The 20781-nt window shown below is 39.3% G+C and overlaps 1 protein-coding gene across 1 annotated transcript in view; it reads left to right on the plus strand.

Annotated features, from left to right (window-relative positions):
* The first annotated feature begins 634 nt into the window (after positions 1–634).
* The window catches only part of LRIG2 (leucine rich repeats and immunoglobulin like domains 2), a 49916-nt gene continuing 29769 nt past the window's right edge, over positions 635–20781 (plus strand). The window contains exons 1-2 of the mRNA XM_060772616.2: positions 635–951; positions 20578–20649. Of these exons, the coding sequence (XP_060628599.2) occupies positions 743–951; positions 20578–20649 (281 nt within the window). The 5' untranslated portion in view covers positions 635–742. The remainder of the gene's footprint in view (positions 952–20577; positions 20650–20781) is intronic.

A 20781-nucleotide genomic window follows, 5' to 3' on the forward strand; every position in this document is an offset into this window, starting at 1 on the left:
TGATGTTTTATACTGTTTAATGTTTTTTATCTATTATGTTTTATGTATACTGATTTGTTGGAAACCGCCTTGAGTCGCCAATTGGCTGAGAAAGGCGGTATACAATACAGTAAATAAATAAATAATAAATAATACAACCAATTGTGGGTTGCTGTGAGTTTCCCGGGCTCTTTGGCCATGTTTCAGAAGCATTCTCTCCAGACGTTTCGCCTGCATCTATGGCAGGTATCCTCATAGATGCAGGCGAAATGTCAGGAGAGAATGCTTCTGGGGCGTGGCCCTACAGCCCGGAAAACTCACATCAACACAATAATCAATTGTGTCAAGCTGCATTATTTCCACAATGTAGGTATATGCCCCAATCTTACCAACCAACACAAGGCTCAAACGTTTTCGTATCTCAAGTGCGCTTCCTTACTGAACTCTGCCCCGCCCTCTCTGCTTCACTACATGTTAGCCCCGCCCCCTTCGGCTCCCTGCACTCAAGCCCCGCCCCCTGTCGCCAGAAGTGCCGCTGTTGTCCCGCCTTCTTCCAACACCCTCCTTCGCGGCCCTTTTGCGCATGTGCAGAACTCCTCCCGGTTCGATTCCCAACTTGCAGGCTCCGCCTCCTCCTGCGTGGGTTCGGTCTGCGCATGAGCAAACAGGCTAGGGGGCGGGGCGTGTGTGAGGCCGAGTTCGTCGAGGCCTGGCTAGGCCTCCGCGGCGGGAGAGCGAGCGAGCGAACGGGGCCGGGGAGAGGATGCGGTGGAGCCGGGGGTTTCCTCCGAGGCCCCTCGGCCTCTTCGGCCTGCTCTTCGGGCTCCTCCTCCCGAGGGCCGCAGGGGAGGCCTCGGTCGCGCCTTGCTCCTACCGACGAGGCGTGGTGGACTGTAGCCGCCTCCGAGCGACAGGTCGGAGCGTGGAACTGGGCCTGCTCCCGCCGCCGCTGCCTCCCGACACCACGGCGCTGTAAGTCTGGGCCTTCACCAGCCGCCTCTTCTCTCGCCTCCCTTCTCTTCGTGCATCTTCACTGTGGCGTTAGTGCAGTTTGACGCCACTTTAACTGCCATGGCACAGTGATATGGCATCCTGGGAGTTATAGTTTGACAAGACCTTTAGCCTCCTCATCCAAAGAGTGCCTCACCAAACTACAGCTCCCATGATTCCTTAGCATTGAGCCAGGGCAGTTCAAGAGATGTCAAAATGCATCAGTTCTACAGTATGAATGCACCCAGAGAATGAAAGAGGTGTATTCTTAACATAGTTCAAAACTACATGTTTTTACTTGCGCTTTTTCAATCTCAATTAGAAGCCAAGGAGAACATGAGCTGAGTATCCCTTATCCCGAAATACTCCAAAATAGTTCGCATGAATGGCTGAAAGAGTGACACTTTTGCTTTTTGGTGGTCTAATGTATGCACACTTTGTTTCATGAACAAAACTATTTAAAATACTATGTATAAAATAACCTCCAGGTTATTTGTATAGGGTATAAGTGAATTTCATATTGAGACTTGGGTCCCATCTTTATGATGTCTCGATATTTACAAATACAAATACAACTGTGCCAAAATCAAAACAAAGAAGCTTGGGATAAGGGATACTCAATCTGTAGTTCTTTCTTGAGCAGGGGTCCTCAAACTTTTTAAACAGAGGGCCATGTCACAGTCCCTCAAAGTGTTGGAGGGCCGGATTATAATTTGTAAAAAAATAAAAATAATAAAAGAATGAATTCCTATGCACGCTGCACATATCTTATTTGTAGTGCAAAAAAAAACCCACTTAAAAACAATACAATAATTAAAATGAAGAACAATTTCAACAAATATAAAATTATTAGTATTTCAATGGGAAGTGTGGGCCTACTTTTGGCTGATGAGATATGATTGTTGTTGTGTGCTTTCAAGTCGTTTCAGACTTAGGTTGACCCTGAACGAGGGCCGGGTAAATGACCTTGGAGGGCCGCTTCCAGCCCTCGGGCCATAGTTTAGGATTCCTGATCTAGAGCAGTGGTTCCCAACCTTTTTTTAAAAACCAACAAACCAGGGACCACTTGAACAGGGACTATTTTGAACAGGGACCACGTTCTAACATTAGTACCAAAAAGGTTACAAATCAGTTACAAATCAACTTTAGATTCGGTTTGGTTATTTGGGGTGCTGAATTAGAAAATTGCATTGTATAGACCACATCAGCACTAGTTTCTGATACAGAACATATGCCATCCAATAGTCCCCATCTGCTCCCCCACAGAAAACCATATTTAATAATCTAGAGCTGATGTGGTAGTAGTAATCTTTCGTGGGTACTTAGCCTCTCCCCTCCTGACATCCCTGTTGCCTTGGCACTATACGAGGGTTTCACAAGACAAGTCGCTCTCATTGCCGCATGGTTTTGAGGCAACGATGTAGTAAGGCTGTGGACTATGTTTTCATTCTTGTGGACCACTGGTGGTCCACAGATCACAGGTTGGGAATCACTGATCTAGAGAATGTTCCCCAAAATGTATTTGCCAGTAAAGATGGAATACTTTTTGCATCCCCCCCGCCCAGTGTATAAGATTGAAGGTTCCAGTGGTAGAGAAGTGTTGCAAAATTGCAAGAGAAACTTGTAAGTGAGGTTTGCAACTTTGTGCTTCGGCAGTGTGAACAGTGTATGGTTGCATGAGTGACAGTTTACCTAAAATTGTAATTTAGGATGGAATTCGTAACTATGATTAAATCATTAGCATTTATTCTTCAATCCAGATGTACTTAGCCTTCAAGTAATCACCATAGCTGCTATTAGTTGTTCAACTGTGTATACATTTGTGGGACATCCTGTATATGTCAAGAGAGGTGATTTCGGGGATTCTTGGTGTGTTTGTTGACACTTGTCACGCTGCCTCAGAATAATAAACTGTACTGGGATTCTGCTTCCCTTAAATACTCAAATTCGTATTGATTTTTTCATTCCCCGAAACACTGGGGATTGTGTGTGACTCAACTGTTTGGGCAGCAGACCCGTGGATTTACATTGGCCATGCTACAAAATTATTTGCCTGCTTATTTGTATTGTGTCATCTTTTTCTCTTGGTCCATGTGAAAGTCAGCGAGGAGAGAAGTTATTTGTCATCTAAACCTGGTCTGTGGTTTGCTCTTTTTATATTTTGTCTGAATTTTGAAAATGTAGCTCACCTCAAATGAATCCCAATTAAAGTATAAGTAAAATGTTGCAAACAAATCCAGTATTACAAAAGCACCAAGGAGTCGCATGTCATCTTGAATAGATTTATTGTGCAGTGTTTACAAATAAAATAAACTTTCAGTTGTTCTTGCTACATCAGGTTAATCAGGCTACATCTGTAAATAACTCCGCATATACATTGATAGGTTCTGAACTGGCAACGTTTTATGAGGAATAGTGTGTTGCAGCCATGGTAGGTGGCTGTTTAGTTTATTTTTTAAAAGGCACTTCAAGAGATGTATTGGTGTACAAAATCATGTACAGTGTTGACAAAACAGAAAACTGTAATTGTGAATGAAATAAATACATTATTCAGTTGAATACTGTAATGGGTAATTCAGAACAAATAAAATGGAGCACCCCACACAGAATTTTCCAATGTATTTTTTTCCAGGATGTAATCATGGCTGCCATCTTATATGGTTTTATATGGGGAATTGATCAATTCATAGAGGGCTAGTGGCACTTATGGGGTGGCAAAATTATTCCTCTGTTTTGGAGCCTTTCCCACTGCAGTTCTTTCAGGTGTCTTCTCTGTGACATTTTGGTTCTGAAAGACAAATCTTAGGACAGTTCCTCATAATTATAAGTAACCTTGATCCCTTTTTAGAGTTGCCTGTCTTCATTACAAACCTCAGCAGTTGGAGTTTCTAACAGTTTAGGTGTCTTGACATCTCTTTTCTGCCCTAAAAATTATGTACCAGTATGTGAGACTGAGAGACTATTATCTTACTTCTTTCACAGAAGCACAGTTCCCAGAGTTCTTTGTGAAGAGGAATAGTTGTTAAACATGTTTAGAACTGTAGTGTTGATATGCCCAGTCTTGTAACTGCGTGGGAAGGATTTTGGGATTTGCATGAACCTTATGCAGTGAGATGCAGAAACTGTGTTGATAACTAATGGAAGCCCATATTAAGTGTTGGTGAATATACAGACTAGAATGTCTTGAAATTACTTAAAACATAATTGTAACAGGATAACAGAGTGAAGATTGGGTTGTTGTGAGTTTTCCAGGCTGTATGGCCATGTGCCAAAAGCATTCTGAAATTGTTTATTTATCTTTTATACATGAAACTTGTCTGTTGTTCATATAATGAAAGAGATCCTCAGTTTTGGATTCCTTTTAGCAGGCTAGTTATTGTTGATTCTGTGTCCAATTTTATGCTTGAGTCATTTGTCATAAGCCCAGGGCTGCTGCTGTCATTTTATACCCAACCTTATTACCAAATCATTCAATTACAATGCTACTTGCCCAGTTTTCTAATATAGTAGTCTTACTTCTGTCGGTGTTGAAAAAGGCAGTCGCTAATTAAGTGAATTAAGTCAGTCTAGAGACCTTACTCAAGCCAGGATACTGTGGTTTTTGTTAGGCTTCTAAACTTACTCAAGCAAATCAAGAAAGAGCTAAAGTAACTTTCTAACATATTTTATATGTATGTATGTATGCATGCATGTATTTATTTATTTAAAACATTTATATCCCTATTCTCAACCTCCAAAGAGGGACTCAGGGCGGTATATGAAACCTGGCAGACTAACAAATTATTCTTACATCAGCTTTTATAGATTTGTATCTTCATTTAACAGATAATGTCTATGCACAATTATAGAGAGAGAAGATTGTAAACAATGGATTTTGTAACTGCTTGGATGTATATTCTTTGTATACAAATATCATAGACCTCATGCCACTTGGCCTGTTGGATTTGTTGTTAACAAATCTCCCATTAACCTATATGTACCGTATTTTCTGGTGTATAAGACGACTTTTTATCCCTGAAAAATCCTCTCAGAAGTTGGGGGTCATCTTATACGCTGGGTATAAAATGGGCCAGGTGAAGAAATTTCAGGCCAGGCAGCTCTTGACTCCTTTGGGAGCTCCAGGCAGCTCCTCCCCTCAGCAGCAGCTTTGCAGTCACCTTTGTGTGGCTTGGATCTCCCTCCTCCTCTCCCTCCTTTCGCAGGGCGGGAGAAGAAGGAGGCAGAGGAGGAGGTGGCTTCTCCTCCTCCTCTCCGTCACCCAGTGACTCCCAGCCTTGTGTCACTGGGAGGGGGGCTCCACTCCCCCGGCGCACTCCTCGCTCTACTTTCAAGCAACTCCTCCAGCTCTGGGTCCGTCAACGTCACCATTTCCAGGCAATGGAAGGTGGCGGGAGCGTGTAGGGGGTCTCCCTTTGACTGTCCTCTGGTGCCCCAAGTGGCTTGGCAGCCTAATTTCAGCCTGGAAGCCCCGCCCCTTGCTTTGAGAGTCCCCAGTTTCCAAAGCGTCGGCGACGTATCCAGGATGGAGCCTGCGACCCCTTCGTTTTCAGTCGAAGTGAATCCTAAATGCCATTTCATAGGCAGATCTCCCACAAGGGCCATCCAATCCAACCCCCTTCTGCCAGGCAGCAAGACACCATCAAAGCCTTCCTGACAGATGACCATCCCGCCTCTGCTTGAAAACTTCCATATAAGGAGACTCCATCACCAATACCATTATTATTATTATTATTATTATTATTATTATCATCGTCATCATCATTATCGAATCCTATAGATGGAAAGGATCACAAAGGCCATTTAGTTCAGCCCTAGATAGAAAAGATTTTCCCATGACATTAAGTCCAGTTGTTTCCGACTCTGGGGGCTGGTGCCCTATTCATTTCTAAGCTGAAGAGTCGGCTACCGCTCTGATAGTCTTGGATTTGAAATCAAATCTGATGTTTTAAAAAAAATTATTTGGTGTGCATTGGAAGACGAGTAGACTTATACAGCATATAGATCCCAAACTCTATATTTTAACTGGAAAAGTTGGAAGTTGTCTTATACGCCATAAAATATGGTAGGTGCTTTTGTTGTGGTTTTCTATAGCAGTTGAATATACTTTATTTAATAATAAAGTAGCTTCTTGTAACTTTACAATATTGAATATGCATTGAGAGTCAGGTGCTGATCTTTTTTTAAAAAAACCTCTGAGTAAGGATAATATTTATCAGATATATGTGGTGACTTATAACACTTTAATTTTAAATTAACAATTTGCTTATCTACTTCTTAAAAGGGCATTTTGCAGCCTGAATCTGTGTATGCGTAATTGGAAATAAGACCCATTGAATTCAACAGGTTTCTTGCCATGCAAATAGAACCATAACCAGAAATGTGCAGTGTGACAGACTTTATACTGGCTGCTTGAGTAAATCTGTTCAGCAGCTGCTAGCTGCTCTATAAATTTATTTTGACAAAACAGCTTTTGCTTTTAAAGATTTAGGAAAATATCTCCATTCCTTATAGTTTCCACTCTCCGAAAATGGTATTCTAGTAAGTGGGAGCTTAATTTTTTAAAGATAATGGAACTATGTATGGCATTGAGTTCCCCAGGTTGTGACTAGGAGCCATTGTGTTTATTTATTTTATTTATCGTGTCAGGAGCAACCAGACAGTTGTATTACATTTTTAACAAAACAAACAAACAAACAAAACACAAAGTTTGCAAGCTTGGCAGTTGATTAAATGTCTTTTGACCAGTATCTGGCCACTTGGAGTGCTTCTGGTGTTGCTGCAAGAAGGTCCTCCATTGTGCATGTGGCAGATCTCAGGGTGCGTTGCAGCAGGTGGTCAGTGGTTTGCTCTTCTCCACACTCGCATGCCGTGGATTCCACTTTGTGGCCCCATTTCTTGAGGTTGGCTCTGCATCTTGTGGTGCCAGAGCGCAGTCTGTCCAGCGCCTTCCAAGTTGGCCAGTCTTCTATGTGCCCAGGGGGGAGTCTCTCATTTGGTATCAGCCATTGATTGAGGTTCTGGGTTTGAGCCTGCCACTTTTGGACTCTCGCTTGCTGGGATGTTCCAGCAAGTGTCTCTGTAGATCTTAGAAAACTATTTCTTGATTTAAGTCATTGACGTGCTGGCTGATACCATTGTGTAACAAATAGGAGCCATTGTGTAATAAATATCAAATAGACTGTAGAGTGGAATTAATGACAGGACACTTGGCTTTGAAAAAGTTACTATTATAGTAATACTGCATTAACTTCATGGATACCCCACTTTTTCACTGAAGTCTTTGTAGGAATCAAGACTTCTCACAAATTAAAATGATCACAACATTATTAAAATATCAAAGTAAATATTAAATCAACATTACATTATAAGTCATATTTAAAGCATACACTTAAAAAGGATTAAAAGTGGTTAAAAGAGTACATTTTAAAAAAAAAATAGAGCATCCCCTTTCTTTCAAAATTCTTTATTTCTATACGCCTCTCCAGGTTTCTTTGTTTTTAATAAAAATTGCCTGCCAGGGGAAGGATAGCATGGGGGCAACCATTCAAAACTTCTCAAAGAATGGAGGCGATTTGCAGAGTAAGGGCAGCCATTGAGAAATTCCTATCTTCTGTTGCCACCTGTACCTGTACCTGTGAATGTGATAGAAATGAATAAAGGGCTACTCCTGAAGATCTCATGAACCAGGCATGCTCATGAGGGGAAATACAGTTTGTCAAATACCCTGGACTTGTATGGCTTGAGATTTGAATTGTGTCCAATAATAGACTGGCAACCAGGGCTGAGGAGTTTGTATGGCAAACCTTGGTTTCCAAGTACTCCCAAAATAGCTTCTGGCCCTGACTGCACAGCCCACCTCACAGCCTATGGAACTGTTGGAGTGGAAAGTTTTACGATCCCTGTAAGCAGGCCCATTTGGCCCTTGGGCTGCAGCTCTTTGTCTCAGATTAAGTTTGCAAATAGTCTTCAAAAGCTATGCAGAGTGAATTACAGTAATCCAAATAGCTAAGGCATATGTTTTGACAACCAAGTCAGCTATCTCCACAAACAGGCATAATTGATAAGTGAACTTTAAGCATGCACAGTCAATCCTGGTCCTTATAGAAACTCAGGCCTCCAGGTTCTAGGCTGAATCCAGGAGTACACCAAAACTATCCTTCAGGAAGAGTGCAGTGCCATCTAGCATAGGTTATATTTCCATTTTCTGATCTAATTCATTCTGGATTGAGCCTAAGTTTGTTTGTCTTCATCCTATCCATTATGTTTAGAGGCACTGGCTTAGAGCTGAAACCATTCCCTTGGCATTAGGTGGTTTTGTCAGCATACTGGTGACACTGAATTTCAGATCTCCAGACAGCTTAATTCTCCACAGACTTAATTTAGAATGGACCTCATAGAATAATGGACAAGGAATCTCTAAGCACTACCTTTTTGGCAGGAAGGAAGGGAGCCAATGTAAAGCAGTGCCTTCATATTCCATCCTTGCAAGGTGGCCCAGAAGGATACCATAGTCAATGGCACCAGAATGCTGGGAAGTTCAACAAAAGCAAGAATTGTCACAGGTTGCTAAGCAAGATGACCAAAACTGTCTCTGCTACCTAAGCAGGCCTGAAAGCAGATGGAAATTTCATACAGAAATTTGGAGGTAGAAGGTTATCCACATTGTGCTACCTTGTCCAAGAATGGAATGTGGGTCACTTGCCAAAATTGGTCTGTTATGGAGGGTTCCATAAAATGCTGTTTTCAACAGAGGCTTGCAACATTCTCCTTAAGGAGAAGGCATTGACTATTTCCTCCACTCCCTTCGCCATTCATCCTGTGAATAAGGGTTTAACATAATAAGGGTTTATAATCGGGTCTACACTCTTGGGCTGCACAAATGGAAAAGAATTCATTATTATAGGAAAAGCAGATGCCTAAGTTATATAATCTAGGACAGTTTATATTATTGCACCCAAGTGGAACAGAGTTGCTGTAAGTCTTTCAGGCTATATGATCATGTTCCAGAAGCATTCTCTCCTGATCTTTCACCTGCATCTATGACAGACATCCTCAGAGGTTGGGAAACAGATCTGAATGAATGTATCTGCGAAGCGCTGCACAAATTGTTCACAACAGGTTGTGGAGTGGTCTGCATTTACTTAAGGGCCAGAAGGCAACAGACTTCTGAAATGTCTCCATAGCTCCAGTGGGTGGTTCCTTGCAGATTCTGGGATGGCTGTCTTACTCATTTAATTGTAGCCAGCTCCGAGTCGGTGCTCGGGAGCAATTTGCCACCTTGGTCACTTCCCCACCCCAGAGATAATCATAGAATCATAGAGCTGGAAGAGGCCACTGAGACAGCCAGGGCTTCAAACAGAAACATTGGTTGAGGCCAATCCAAGCCTTCCCAATAACCATTAGAAAGCTATGTAGATTTTATCAGCGTCCTGGGACAAGTTGTCCCCCCCCCCCCCATACACAGAGACTATAAGTCCCAGCAAGTATAACAAGTATAAACTTGACTGTTCTCCAGCTAGATAGAGCCATATCAGCACTTGCACAAATCCATGGATCGGTTGCATAATTCAGTCTTCTGCCAAAGTTATTCTAGTCTCCATTTCACTCCATCACCACCACATCATAGGAAAACCAAGGGAGTATTTGGGTTTATTTCATTAGAGGGAATACTCATTAGAGGGTTCATTTCTACTGCCTACGTCATTTCTCCATTTCGAAGGTGAACTAAAGCTTTTACTGAATTTGCTGCTAAGATGACAGGAAAATTCCCCATATCCATCAGCCTGCTGAGACTGACTGTCCACTACCCCTGCAGAGATTCTGAGTCCTAGTGTATGTAAACCTGACCAGATAGCGACCTTGACATGTCTATGACAGATCAGTTCAACAAGACCACCTAATTTTTCTCAGGTTTCGCGCATTTTATATAAAGTATCTATATTTCTCAGCCAAATGAATTCCAACACAAAGCTTGAGGATACCTCAGCTACCTCATGAAGGGAGACTATTGAGCATATGTAATCTGATACCTGAGTGAAATTAGGTAGTCTTATTACATTTGTCACTTAATCTATCATCTATATATGTGTTCCATGCCTCAAACTCTGTGGAAAAAAACCCTTTAAAACTTTTTACAGATGTCACATCTGGAATATCTATACACATACTTGATTCTTAACTCATTTTGTCTTGTATCTCTTCTTATTATTATCCTTATTTTGTAATGTTGCACGCATTGTTGAAACCTGTTGTACAGCTGTTACATGGATGTGCTAAGATCATCTGATTATGGTTTCTTTTAGGAAATAAAAATCTTTTAATTGATTTCCTCCATAACATCTCCATGCAGCGGGGGGCGGGGCGGGGGAGCAAATAAACTTCAAAGCAGAGGGGTTAGACATAGAAAACTTTCTTCCACATCTCTGTTGGTCATTGTTTGAATATGAGAAGGAGCCAACCTCTTCAGTAGTTCTTACAGAGGGGAAAGGATGGTAAATTCCTTTGATTTTGTCTCCTGCTTGTGTGCTTGGGATGAGCATTTAATTAGTCACCTCTGGAAACAGTGGTCTAGGGCCACTTCTTCACTGCCATATAATCCTGATTATCAAAGTAGTCAATCCACATTGTCTTATTTGAACTGGATTATATGAGTCTACATTACCATATAATCCAATTCAAAGCAGATAATCTGGATTTTATATGGCAGTGTAGAAGGGGCCTAGGTGGGTCATTGATCCTATATTTTCTTTACATGATAAGCAGAATTTTGCAGGCACAAACACCCAATTCTTGTCTAAAACTTTATAAAGCTTCTGCCAGTCAGAATCAGTAATATTTTGATGAAGCAATGGGCTAAAACGTTGCACCAGACCAGTGGGTACTTGTGCTGAAATGCACAAGAACGTACATTTTAAAATTAAGTTTACTACAATCATGTGGTTTTCAGCCATAACACCCATGGGATCAACACAAAGCATTCAAATCCATGGTTCTAAACACACACACACAGCTTTCATACAGGATTTTAGCCACTTCAGTCAATTTACTGAAAATGGAACATTTTAAAATAAAATTGAAACAAAATAAATGCACGAAGCCTTAGAACACAGTGACACTTCCTTGTAAACATCCATAACATTTGGGTTACATGTGTGCTCATTTACCCAGATTAATTTGTGTGGAAGGATGGAGACGGGCAAGAAGTCTTAATGTTTCAACTGTCTGAAATTAAACTGGTTTACACCTTATGAATATGTAGTTCTTACTGTTCTATAGTCTTGTCTGTTAAGAGTCATTTGAATAAAACTTAATTAAGTTTTAAAGTCCCTTAATGTCAATCCTAGTCACACACACAAGTAGTTTTGATTTACAGGTGCTTAATCCTCAGTAGGAGTTGTTGTTAGTCAGTCGCTGTCCCAAGATTGAGAAAAGGGTGGTAGCTGAGACCTTTTTATTGGACAGACCAATGTTATGTTGGTATGTATTCTGTCAGTTTTCTCACTTATGTGAACATAAGTTCTTTTTGAACGTATTTTTGAGTTAACTGTCTTTAAAAGTTGTCTTTTGTAATTTACAGGTACCGATTTGGTTAGTAATTTCTTTGCCCTATCAAAATACTGAACTGCATAAGATAAATACCTAGTAAATTTGTTCAAGATGTAGGAACAGAGAACACAATATCTGTATCATCCAAACCTTCAATGGCCCTTTCTTTTCTACCCCAGGATCCCTTCCTGGTTATTAAAGCTAGGTTGTACTATTTATAAGTATTGTCACCCACTCTGTAGCTACAGAATTCTTCATTGACTATGTAATATGAAGAATCACAATTTTATCAGTGTGTTATACACCCTAATAATACTAGTGGGACACGTTTGCATTAGTTACCTTTTAATGTATAGCCACCTTTTCCAAGTTCTTCCCCTGCTGTATTTTCAGGTAATTATTTAATTAGTAAATAAAACTCACTGTGAACTTGTCGTCTTTTAATGTGTATTTCCGGGAGGGAGTGTCAGTGTCACCATGTTTCTCCAGCTAGAAAGACTGATTTTGTCCATTTGCACTTATGTCTTCTCTCTCAAGAGAGCAACCATTACAAATGGCACCAACAACACTCTTCCTTTGTATATTATGGCTCAAGGGGCATTTCATTTTTGCAGTCAGAGGTGTATGTGAGAACAGCCCAGAACAGCGGCCAGAGTGAAGGTCTTCTGAAGATCCTAGGCTCAAGATACAAAAATGGTAGCACAAAGCATTTTATCATTACCACGTGAATCATCAGGCTATTTAGAGCAGTAGTTCCCTACCTGTGGGACACAACCCACTGGTGGGCTGCGAGACCTTATTATTATTATTATTATTATTATTATTATTATTATCTCCCACTGCCAAACATAAGAATTGTTTTTAGGCCTGTTTCTGGGGTAATTTGGGGTTATCAGCTCTGGATTATTAAATATGGTTTTCTGTGGGCAAGCAGATGGCAACTACTGGTAGGCATATGTTCTGTATAGAGCTGATGTGGCCTAGCCAGTGCAATTTTCTGAATCGGCACCCTAAATAATCAAACCCAATCTAAAGTTGTCCAAAAACCGATTCGTAACCCTTTTGGTACTAATATTGGAGATTGGGTCCTGGTCAAAAAGTACAGTAATATAATTTTTTTTATAAATATTAAGTACTAATGCACTTAAACAATAAGAATAACATTATGTACTGTATTATTATTATATTGTGAGTTTTAATTTTGAAGCCAGGGTTTTAATCAGTACACTTGTATTGACTCTAACTCCTCCCAAAATTGATTCCAACTCCATTGCCCTAATTACAACATGGAGACAAAATTTGTATTGCAGAAGAAAGTGTCCTGATCTCAAATACTTCAATATTTTAAAGCAGCATTGACAACCATATGGCTCTCAGATATAGAACTGCAATTCTCAGCATTCCTAGCTTTTGGCCATGTCAGTTACACTATAACATCACATTAAGGACTTCTCAATCCCCCTCTTGCCTTTAAAGTTGTAACCATCATTTTGAAAAAAACTGTAAATAACAAGAGAGACAGCCCCTATGTTTCAGAAGACCTTCAATGAAACATTTTATTGTCGTATTCATTAACCTCTTTTCCAAAATGTTATAATTCGTAGGGTAGGGATGTTGGTAATGCTGGCTTGGGTGTACTTGCTGCTGCATGATCTCACATTCCTAGTCAAAAGAGTGTGTAAAATAGGAGGCAGAGATAGAAGAATTCATAACTAATTAAGTGGAGATTGCCAGTATTTTTGAGGCTGATAAGATGTGTGGCACAGAATAGTTCGAGAGAACCCCAGGCAGCCATGTAAGGCTTCTGTAGCCCCCCATCTCAGCATGGGGACATGACAGGCTGCCATGTGCTCATAGTGAGAGAACAGGGAGACACGCGTGTATCTGCCTTGGCCCTTCTCTCAACATGGGAATGTGGCAGCCCACCGCATCCCCATGCTGAGAGGATAGAAAGAGGAGGACCAGAGGAAGCAACCCAAGGGGTTTCATCCAGCCCATGGGCCTGGGTGCCCATGCCTGTTCTAAATAAAACACAATACTGTTAAATTGTAATTATTGTAATTGTTATTGTTGCGGGTCTTCAAGTCATTTCTAACAGTGCCCCTAATGCAAAACTATGTCTTTTTAATTGAGGACAGAATTTATTCGGAGGGAGTTTGTCCTTGTCTTTCTCTTAGGCTGAGAGTGTGTGACATGCTCAAGGTCATCTAGTTGGTCTCCCAGTGCACTCATCCAACACTGAAACCACTACACCTCACTGGCTCTTATATAATAATTATGTTGTGGTGTTGTGTGTCTTCAAGTTGTTTCCGACTTAAAGCAACCCTAAGGTGAATCCATTATGGGGTTTTCTTGGCAAGATTTGTTCAAGGGAGGTTTGCCTTTCCCTTCCTCTGAATTGCAATTATAGAGTACTTTAAATTATAATTATAGGACACTATTAATAGGGGTTCCTGTCTGTTAATGGCACACTATATTTCATCATTTAAAAATAATAATGGGAATTGTTAGGTGCCACATGCCCTTCTTGTAAATGTTCATACACTATTCTTTTAGATATCTGATTAAGGGAGCACTTCTCTCACCTTTTAGGATGTGCCTCCCACCAGCTTGGTTCGTGAACTGCCATTGAATGTTCACTTTGTGTTGTGGAATGTTAAAATTATAGAAATTACTGCTCTGCAGCTAAATTATTTTACTCAGAAATGAAATGGTTCCAAAATACCTTTTTTTACTAGGAAATGTTGTCATGTTAAATAGCACCTGAATGCTTTAATTTTATTACGTTTCTCTAGTAAATTTGACCCCAGACCACAATAATACAGCTATTTTTTTCTACTAGTCCAAGATTAAGTAAGACTTCATTGAATTTGGTTTTTTTGTTGTTTTTGCATTGTGAAATACATTGGCTGGGCCAGTCTTAATACTGTTTCTATGAGAGTTAATCTGAATTGCTTTATTACATCTTGTCAGCATTATCTACAGTAAATATGATACCATCGTGAACACTTCCTTGACAAGGACAGGATTAACTAACATCAATTTCTAAAGATTCATACATTTGCCACTAAAAACAATAACATGATATACAAATGTGGTGAATATAGCATTATTTCAGAATAATTATTTTCAACAGTTAACAAACTTTTCAAGTCTCCCATAGTGGAGAAAAGGTGAGAATACATATTTGACAGTGGGGGTAAGAGATCATTTTTTGATGAAGATAGATTTTAGCTTCTTAAAAAAATATTCTGCATAGCCAAATGTGGGATTTTGCATATACAGCTTGTCAGCAAATGCAGTAGAAATCTTGGAAGCTCAAGCTCTACATATTATGCAATATAATGAGGGTTGTAACATAGAGGTGTTATTTTGGAAGACTTGTTGTATGTCAGATGCAGGCATTCTTGCATATGTTGATCATAATAGCAGATAGGAAGCTACAGTATTCAAATTTCTTAACCTTTGTACTGGGTGCTTTTGAAATTGTGGTGGCCATTTTTAATATGGACAAGAAGCTTATAAGCTTATATGGGAAGCCCTTATTAAAAATGCCGCCTCTGCTCTACTCCACCTTAGCACCCAAAATTACACCTTCTGTTGATGCTGAACTATGTTCAGGCCAAAAAGCAAGGGACAAGGGAGAACACCTCTTTTCTTCCTCTGATTTGAGCAAAGATGAGGGAATGGAGTGGAAACCTTTCACTTCTGTCTCTTCTCACTGCTTTCAAACTGGGTCCCTATTCTAGCATTTGCCTGTGTATAAGCTAAGCTCAGTTTTTAGGGGTAGAAATCTTGTCAACCTTTTTCAACTTCTACATGAGAATATAAAGTATGTTGCATTCTTATAGCATAATGCAAATCCCAAAGTAGATTACACTGCTCTGAAGTTCAAGGTTTGCCATTTCCATTCTTGTGTCACATTCAAGAAAGCATGACTGCTCAAAGGAAAAATTTTGTGCAGTCACCTTTTCAACAGTCGAGCTGTGTAATTATAACAGGCTTTCTGAGATTTTAGTAGAGACTGCTCTTTAACTCCATGTCCTGCCCCGTTTGGGGGTAAAATTACATATCTGTCTCAACTGCAGCTATTGCAGACTTTGGGACAATGCTGTTACAAAGTCATTTCTTTTTAATCTTGAAATGATGATCTAATAATGTACATCCGGTAACATTCAACTTTGCTGACACTGACTGTTAATATTAGACACCTTGTGTGTCAGTTTGACCTTGAAAGAGTAGACTTTTGACATCAGGCAGCTGTACCCTTAATTTGTGTCTAGAGGCTGCTGACAGAAGAAATTGTTAGGACAGTTTGGATTTCTCTTTCTCTGAGACGATCCGTGATTCCTGTTTTACACTGTTTTATGTATTTTGTAAAGGTATAAAGAGAATATATGTCTTTACCTTTCTACCATTAGTAGTGAAGATGGAACCCAGATGTTACTGGCTTCTGTGATAATTTTCCATTTCCAGATATTATGGCATGTTGCTTTGTATATGAGCTAGATCTGTGGATTATGGAACTGATTCTATACACTATGTGCATCCATATAAGTGTGGTGTGTGATCTGCTGCTTCTTTCAGAAAGTATTTGCATCCACAGTAGTATTAATTACGCAGAGTAGATGATTTTCCCTTGCAACCTTTGGGATACACTTGATGTGAACCAGTCCCTGGTTGTCTACAGTAGTCTCCTTGATTATTTTGATACTTGAGCCAAAAGGAAAGGATAGATTATGTGGCAACTAAAGCCCATAGATAGAATATAAAATCAAAAGCCTTACTTTGCTGTTTATAGATGAATCTTGCATCAGAATGTTCTATTTGAAACTGAATCCTTAACATGCAGTTAGATCTCCTGAGTGTACGAACCAAATATTTGAAAATTAATGATATTTTTAAAGCTCCATCTTCATTTTCTACTCTTGAGGGTAAAAATAATCTACAGTTCTCTATTATGTTTCATGGTTGACTTTATCAAAAGTTAACTGGGATTATGCATCTTTCTGAACTAGTGTCATGGCACCCAGTGTTTATATTCATAGGTTCTGTGGCTGCAAGATGCAGGTGTTCCAACATTCATTAATTATTATGATTGAATCCCTGCAAACTAAAAACCAAAGTTTCTGTGTTTTGCTCCAACTGGTATTACTTGAATTTTCCTTAAATATTTGAATGGGCAGCATTGATATATATTCATGCTAGTATCCTCAAAAAAGCACATGTCATTAGATTTATAAGATCAAATAGATCACGGAATGTCTTTCTGTTATCCTGTTCTCCTTTACTTTGTGCCCTTCTTCATTACTTAAGAAAGCCCTGCAACTTACAGCATGGGATATATTTGGTAGATGTTGCAAGAATGATAGGAAAGCCAGTGTAAGCTCTGTGAACATCCTTAATTTTTTATGGCCCACGTCCTTGTATATTATAGAATGCTATAAAAGAAGTAGACCCAGAATAGTGAAGTTTTACTGAAGTCTAAAACATGTTGTATAAGTATTTTTGTATGTCAAGAAGTATAGCAAAACATCTGTCACGAGAAATTGTTAACTCTTTCAGCTAAAAATAAAATCTTTTTGAGATAGTAACATCTGTGTATGAATGGGAAGGATTCTCTTTAGAAAAAAAAATCACCTAATTATAATTTGATTTTGTTTTGTTTTGCTAGTTTTTCTGAGATACTCATGGCTGCCCAAGGTTGAGAGATGTGACTAGGCTTTCATAAACACAACAGTACCATTCTTGTTCTTTACAGCATTTGTGTGATGTTTATCATAATAGACACATAAAGTGAACATCTGCTTGATCTGGTAGAAAGTCTTTTATTCCTCCTTCCCTCAAAAAGGATAGGCAGCCTTGTCATGGCTAATTCCTCATCTGATGAATTGACTGTTGTCCCCTAGATTCACGTCATAAAATTAGAACTGGCTGTAACTAATGGCAAATTGGAAATGCACTTCAAATGGATTGCTTGATTAAATAACAGCCAAGCTGCAAAACTCTAACCACTTTCTCCCCCTTTTGTGAACTTAATAGGAATTCTTATGCCAGCCTCAGCATGACTTTTGGAAGTTCTAACATGTTTGGAAAGTGAAGGGAAATAACATATACTTGAATATGATTATCAGTTTGTTTCCAACCACAGTTTTTTTTAAAAAAAAATGTCAATAACATTGTGCTCTTCTTTTTGTTTTATAAATACAATGAAAGGCACACAATTTCTAGCATCTCCATTTTTCACTGGTTTCTTTTGATGAAACACTGTAACAATACATTTTTGTGAGAAACATAAAAATAAAAATAGTCTGGCAGGCAAGTAATTGTTCTTTGGAGTAGATAGATAACATGCACTGCTCTGTTAAAATGTCTTTGGGGAATCCTCTTTGAAGTTCATTCTGGCAATAAAAATGTCAGTAGAGAAATAGAATGATCCTGTGGCGTGTTTCTGATAAAAGAAATATAATTCAAAATGTGAAGTTGATCATTTGAGAATTTTAGGAAAAATCATTGGAGTTAAATGTTTTGAAGACAGAAAATAATTGTCATTGAATTGTGGTTTGAAATCTTACTGTCCACAGAAAATGTTTTAAAAGGTTGTCTTGGATTTTAAATATCCTGGCAAATAGTGTAACTTCTCCAAACAGAAACTATTGTAATATTTAGAAGAGGTGATATAAAACTGAAGTAACTATTGAAGTTATTAGCTGAATGAGATAAAGCTGTTTTTTAAAAAATTGAGGGGAAAGTGGCTAATATTTTACTGATGAGCAGGTATGACTGGCTAGCTGAGGTAGAACTTTATTTCAACAGAGACATTGTTCAGGAAGGCAGGCATCCATCAACAGTATGCTCACTCTGACAAGATAAACTGCTTGCCATCTCTGTTATCTGGACTGTTTCATAAACCTGCTCTAGGTGCCAGCACTGCTCTCACATACAGTGCTGAGCTGTCAGCACGAGGAGCCTGGGTTTCATCTCCTATCTGGAGACGAGCCAATGTACATTAACAAGGCAAAGTTGCTTTGCCTTATAGCTTTGATTACTGTTCTAGGACCCTTCATTGTAAGCTCATCACGCCAGGAACTAGCAAAATGATTATTGGTGCTGCAACAAACAACAGTTTGCTTACCTTTCCTATGTTAAAGTTGAAACTTTCCATAAAAGTCCAAAAAGCAAAGAGAGAGAAGTTTTATTTTTACAAGGGAACAGAAGATTTCTTCCATCTTTTATTGTGCTTCCAGAGCAACAGGTTTGCAATGACACTGCCATATTACTCATGTCACAGTTTATAGGTTGTATCAAGGTGTCCTCTCAGTGAAATAGACTAACAGACTAATTTTTAGATAGTCTGGTCTATGGCTTTAAAGATGTGTAGGGCTTTAGAGATTATAACCAGCACTTTGAATTTTACATAGGAATGGACTAGTAGCCAATGGAGCTGTTATATGGTCCATGTAACCAGCCCTGGTTAGCAACCTGACTGAAGTGTTGTCAATCCATTGATGTTATTGAACTATTTCTAAAAGTGACCCCACAGAAACGGTAGTATAATAATCCAAATGAGATATAATTATATAATTAAGATATAATTAAGGCATAATCAAGGATCATGTGCATCTAATGCAGTGGTTCTCAACCTTCCTAATGCCACGACCCTTTAATATGCTTCCTCATGTTATGGTGAGCCCCAACCATAAAATTAGTTTCATTGCTACTTCATAACTGTCATTTTGCTGCTGTTATGAATAGTAATGTAAATATCTGATATGCAGGATGTATTTTCATACACTGGACCAAATTTGGCACAAAGACCCAATACACCCAAATTTAAATACTGGTGGGATTGGGGGAGGGTATTGATTTTGTCCTGTGGGAGTTGTAGTTGCTGGGTTTTATAGTTAACCTACAATCAAAGAGCATTCTGAACTCCATCAACGATGGAATTGACTCAAACTTGGCACACAGAACTCTCATGACCAAGAGAAAATACTGGAAGGGTTTGGTGGGCATTGACCTTGAGTTTTGGATGTTGTAGTTCACCTACATCCAGAGAGCACTGTGGACTCAAACAACGATGGATCTGGACCAAACCTGGCACAAATATTCAATATGCCCAAATGTAAACACTAGTGGGGTTTGGGGAAAATAGACCTTGACATTTGGGAGTTGTAGTTTCTGGGATTTATAGTTCACCTACAATCAAAGAGCATTCTGAACCCTGCCAACGATTGAATTGGGCCAAACTCCCCACACAGAACCTCCATGACCAATAGAAAATACTGTGGTCTTTGGTGACCCCTCTGACACCCCCTTGCGACCCCTCCAGGGGTCCCGACCCCCAGGTTGAGAAACACTTATCTAATGCAATAGTTCTAAATATGCAAAAGCACTCCTGGCTATCCACATTCAGATCTCCACCTAAAGGTGCACCTACACTGTAGAATGCAGTTTAACCCAGTTTTCATTGTCATGGCTCAATGGTATGGAATCAGGGCAATTGTCTTTTTACAAGGTTTTTAGTCTTCCCTGCTAAAGAGTGCCTTACCAAACTACAGTTCCTGTGGCAGATAAAGTGATTTCAGGTTGCATTAATTTTTCAGTGAAGATGCACCCTAAGAATGCACTCAAGCTGTGAACTTGAGAATTTGGGGGAGTGTAACATCATCCAACTCATTCTGAATCATCCCAGATTATGCAGTATAGGTTACTTTATCTCAAATCACTTCTTGAACCATTTTATAATCTTGCAGTAAAGATATTTAATCTTACAGTAAAGATATTTAATCTTGCAGTAAAGATATTTAATCTTGCAGCAAAGATATTTACTCAGTGTTTTGAGATGTGTTCATGGGGAACTGGAATTCTGCCATTAAAATGGCCAGTTTTAATTGTTAGGCTGTTCGGAGTAATATTGTATTGTCTAGTCATAAACTACAGCTATGGGATTTTAAAATTACTGGCTTGATTTATAAATAGCTATGGAAACTATTGGTGGTCTTATTAAAAGAATTTTGAACTTCGTTCAGGAAAAAATATGATTTTCTCTTTTATCTACAGTGACTTGAGTCATAACCATTTGTCATCCTCTAATTGGAGTATTGATTCATCGGGTCAAAAATTACAAGAAGTGTAAGTATCTCTCACTCTCTCTCTCTCTCTATATATATATATATTGTAATGCACTAAGGAAAATTTGGATGTAGGGATGGTAATGTAACATGCAGACAGGATGTTTGGCTAAATTATTTCAGAGGGACAGAT

The sequence above is a fragment of the Anolis sagrei genome, chromosome 4, assembly GCF_037176765.1.
Source record: "Anolis sagrei isolate rAnoSag1 chromosome 4, rAnoSag1.mat, whole genome shotgun sequence".
NCBI classification, from domain to species: Eukaryota; Metazoa; Chordata; class Lepidosauria; order Squamata; family Dactyloidae; genus Anolis; species Anolis sagrei.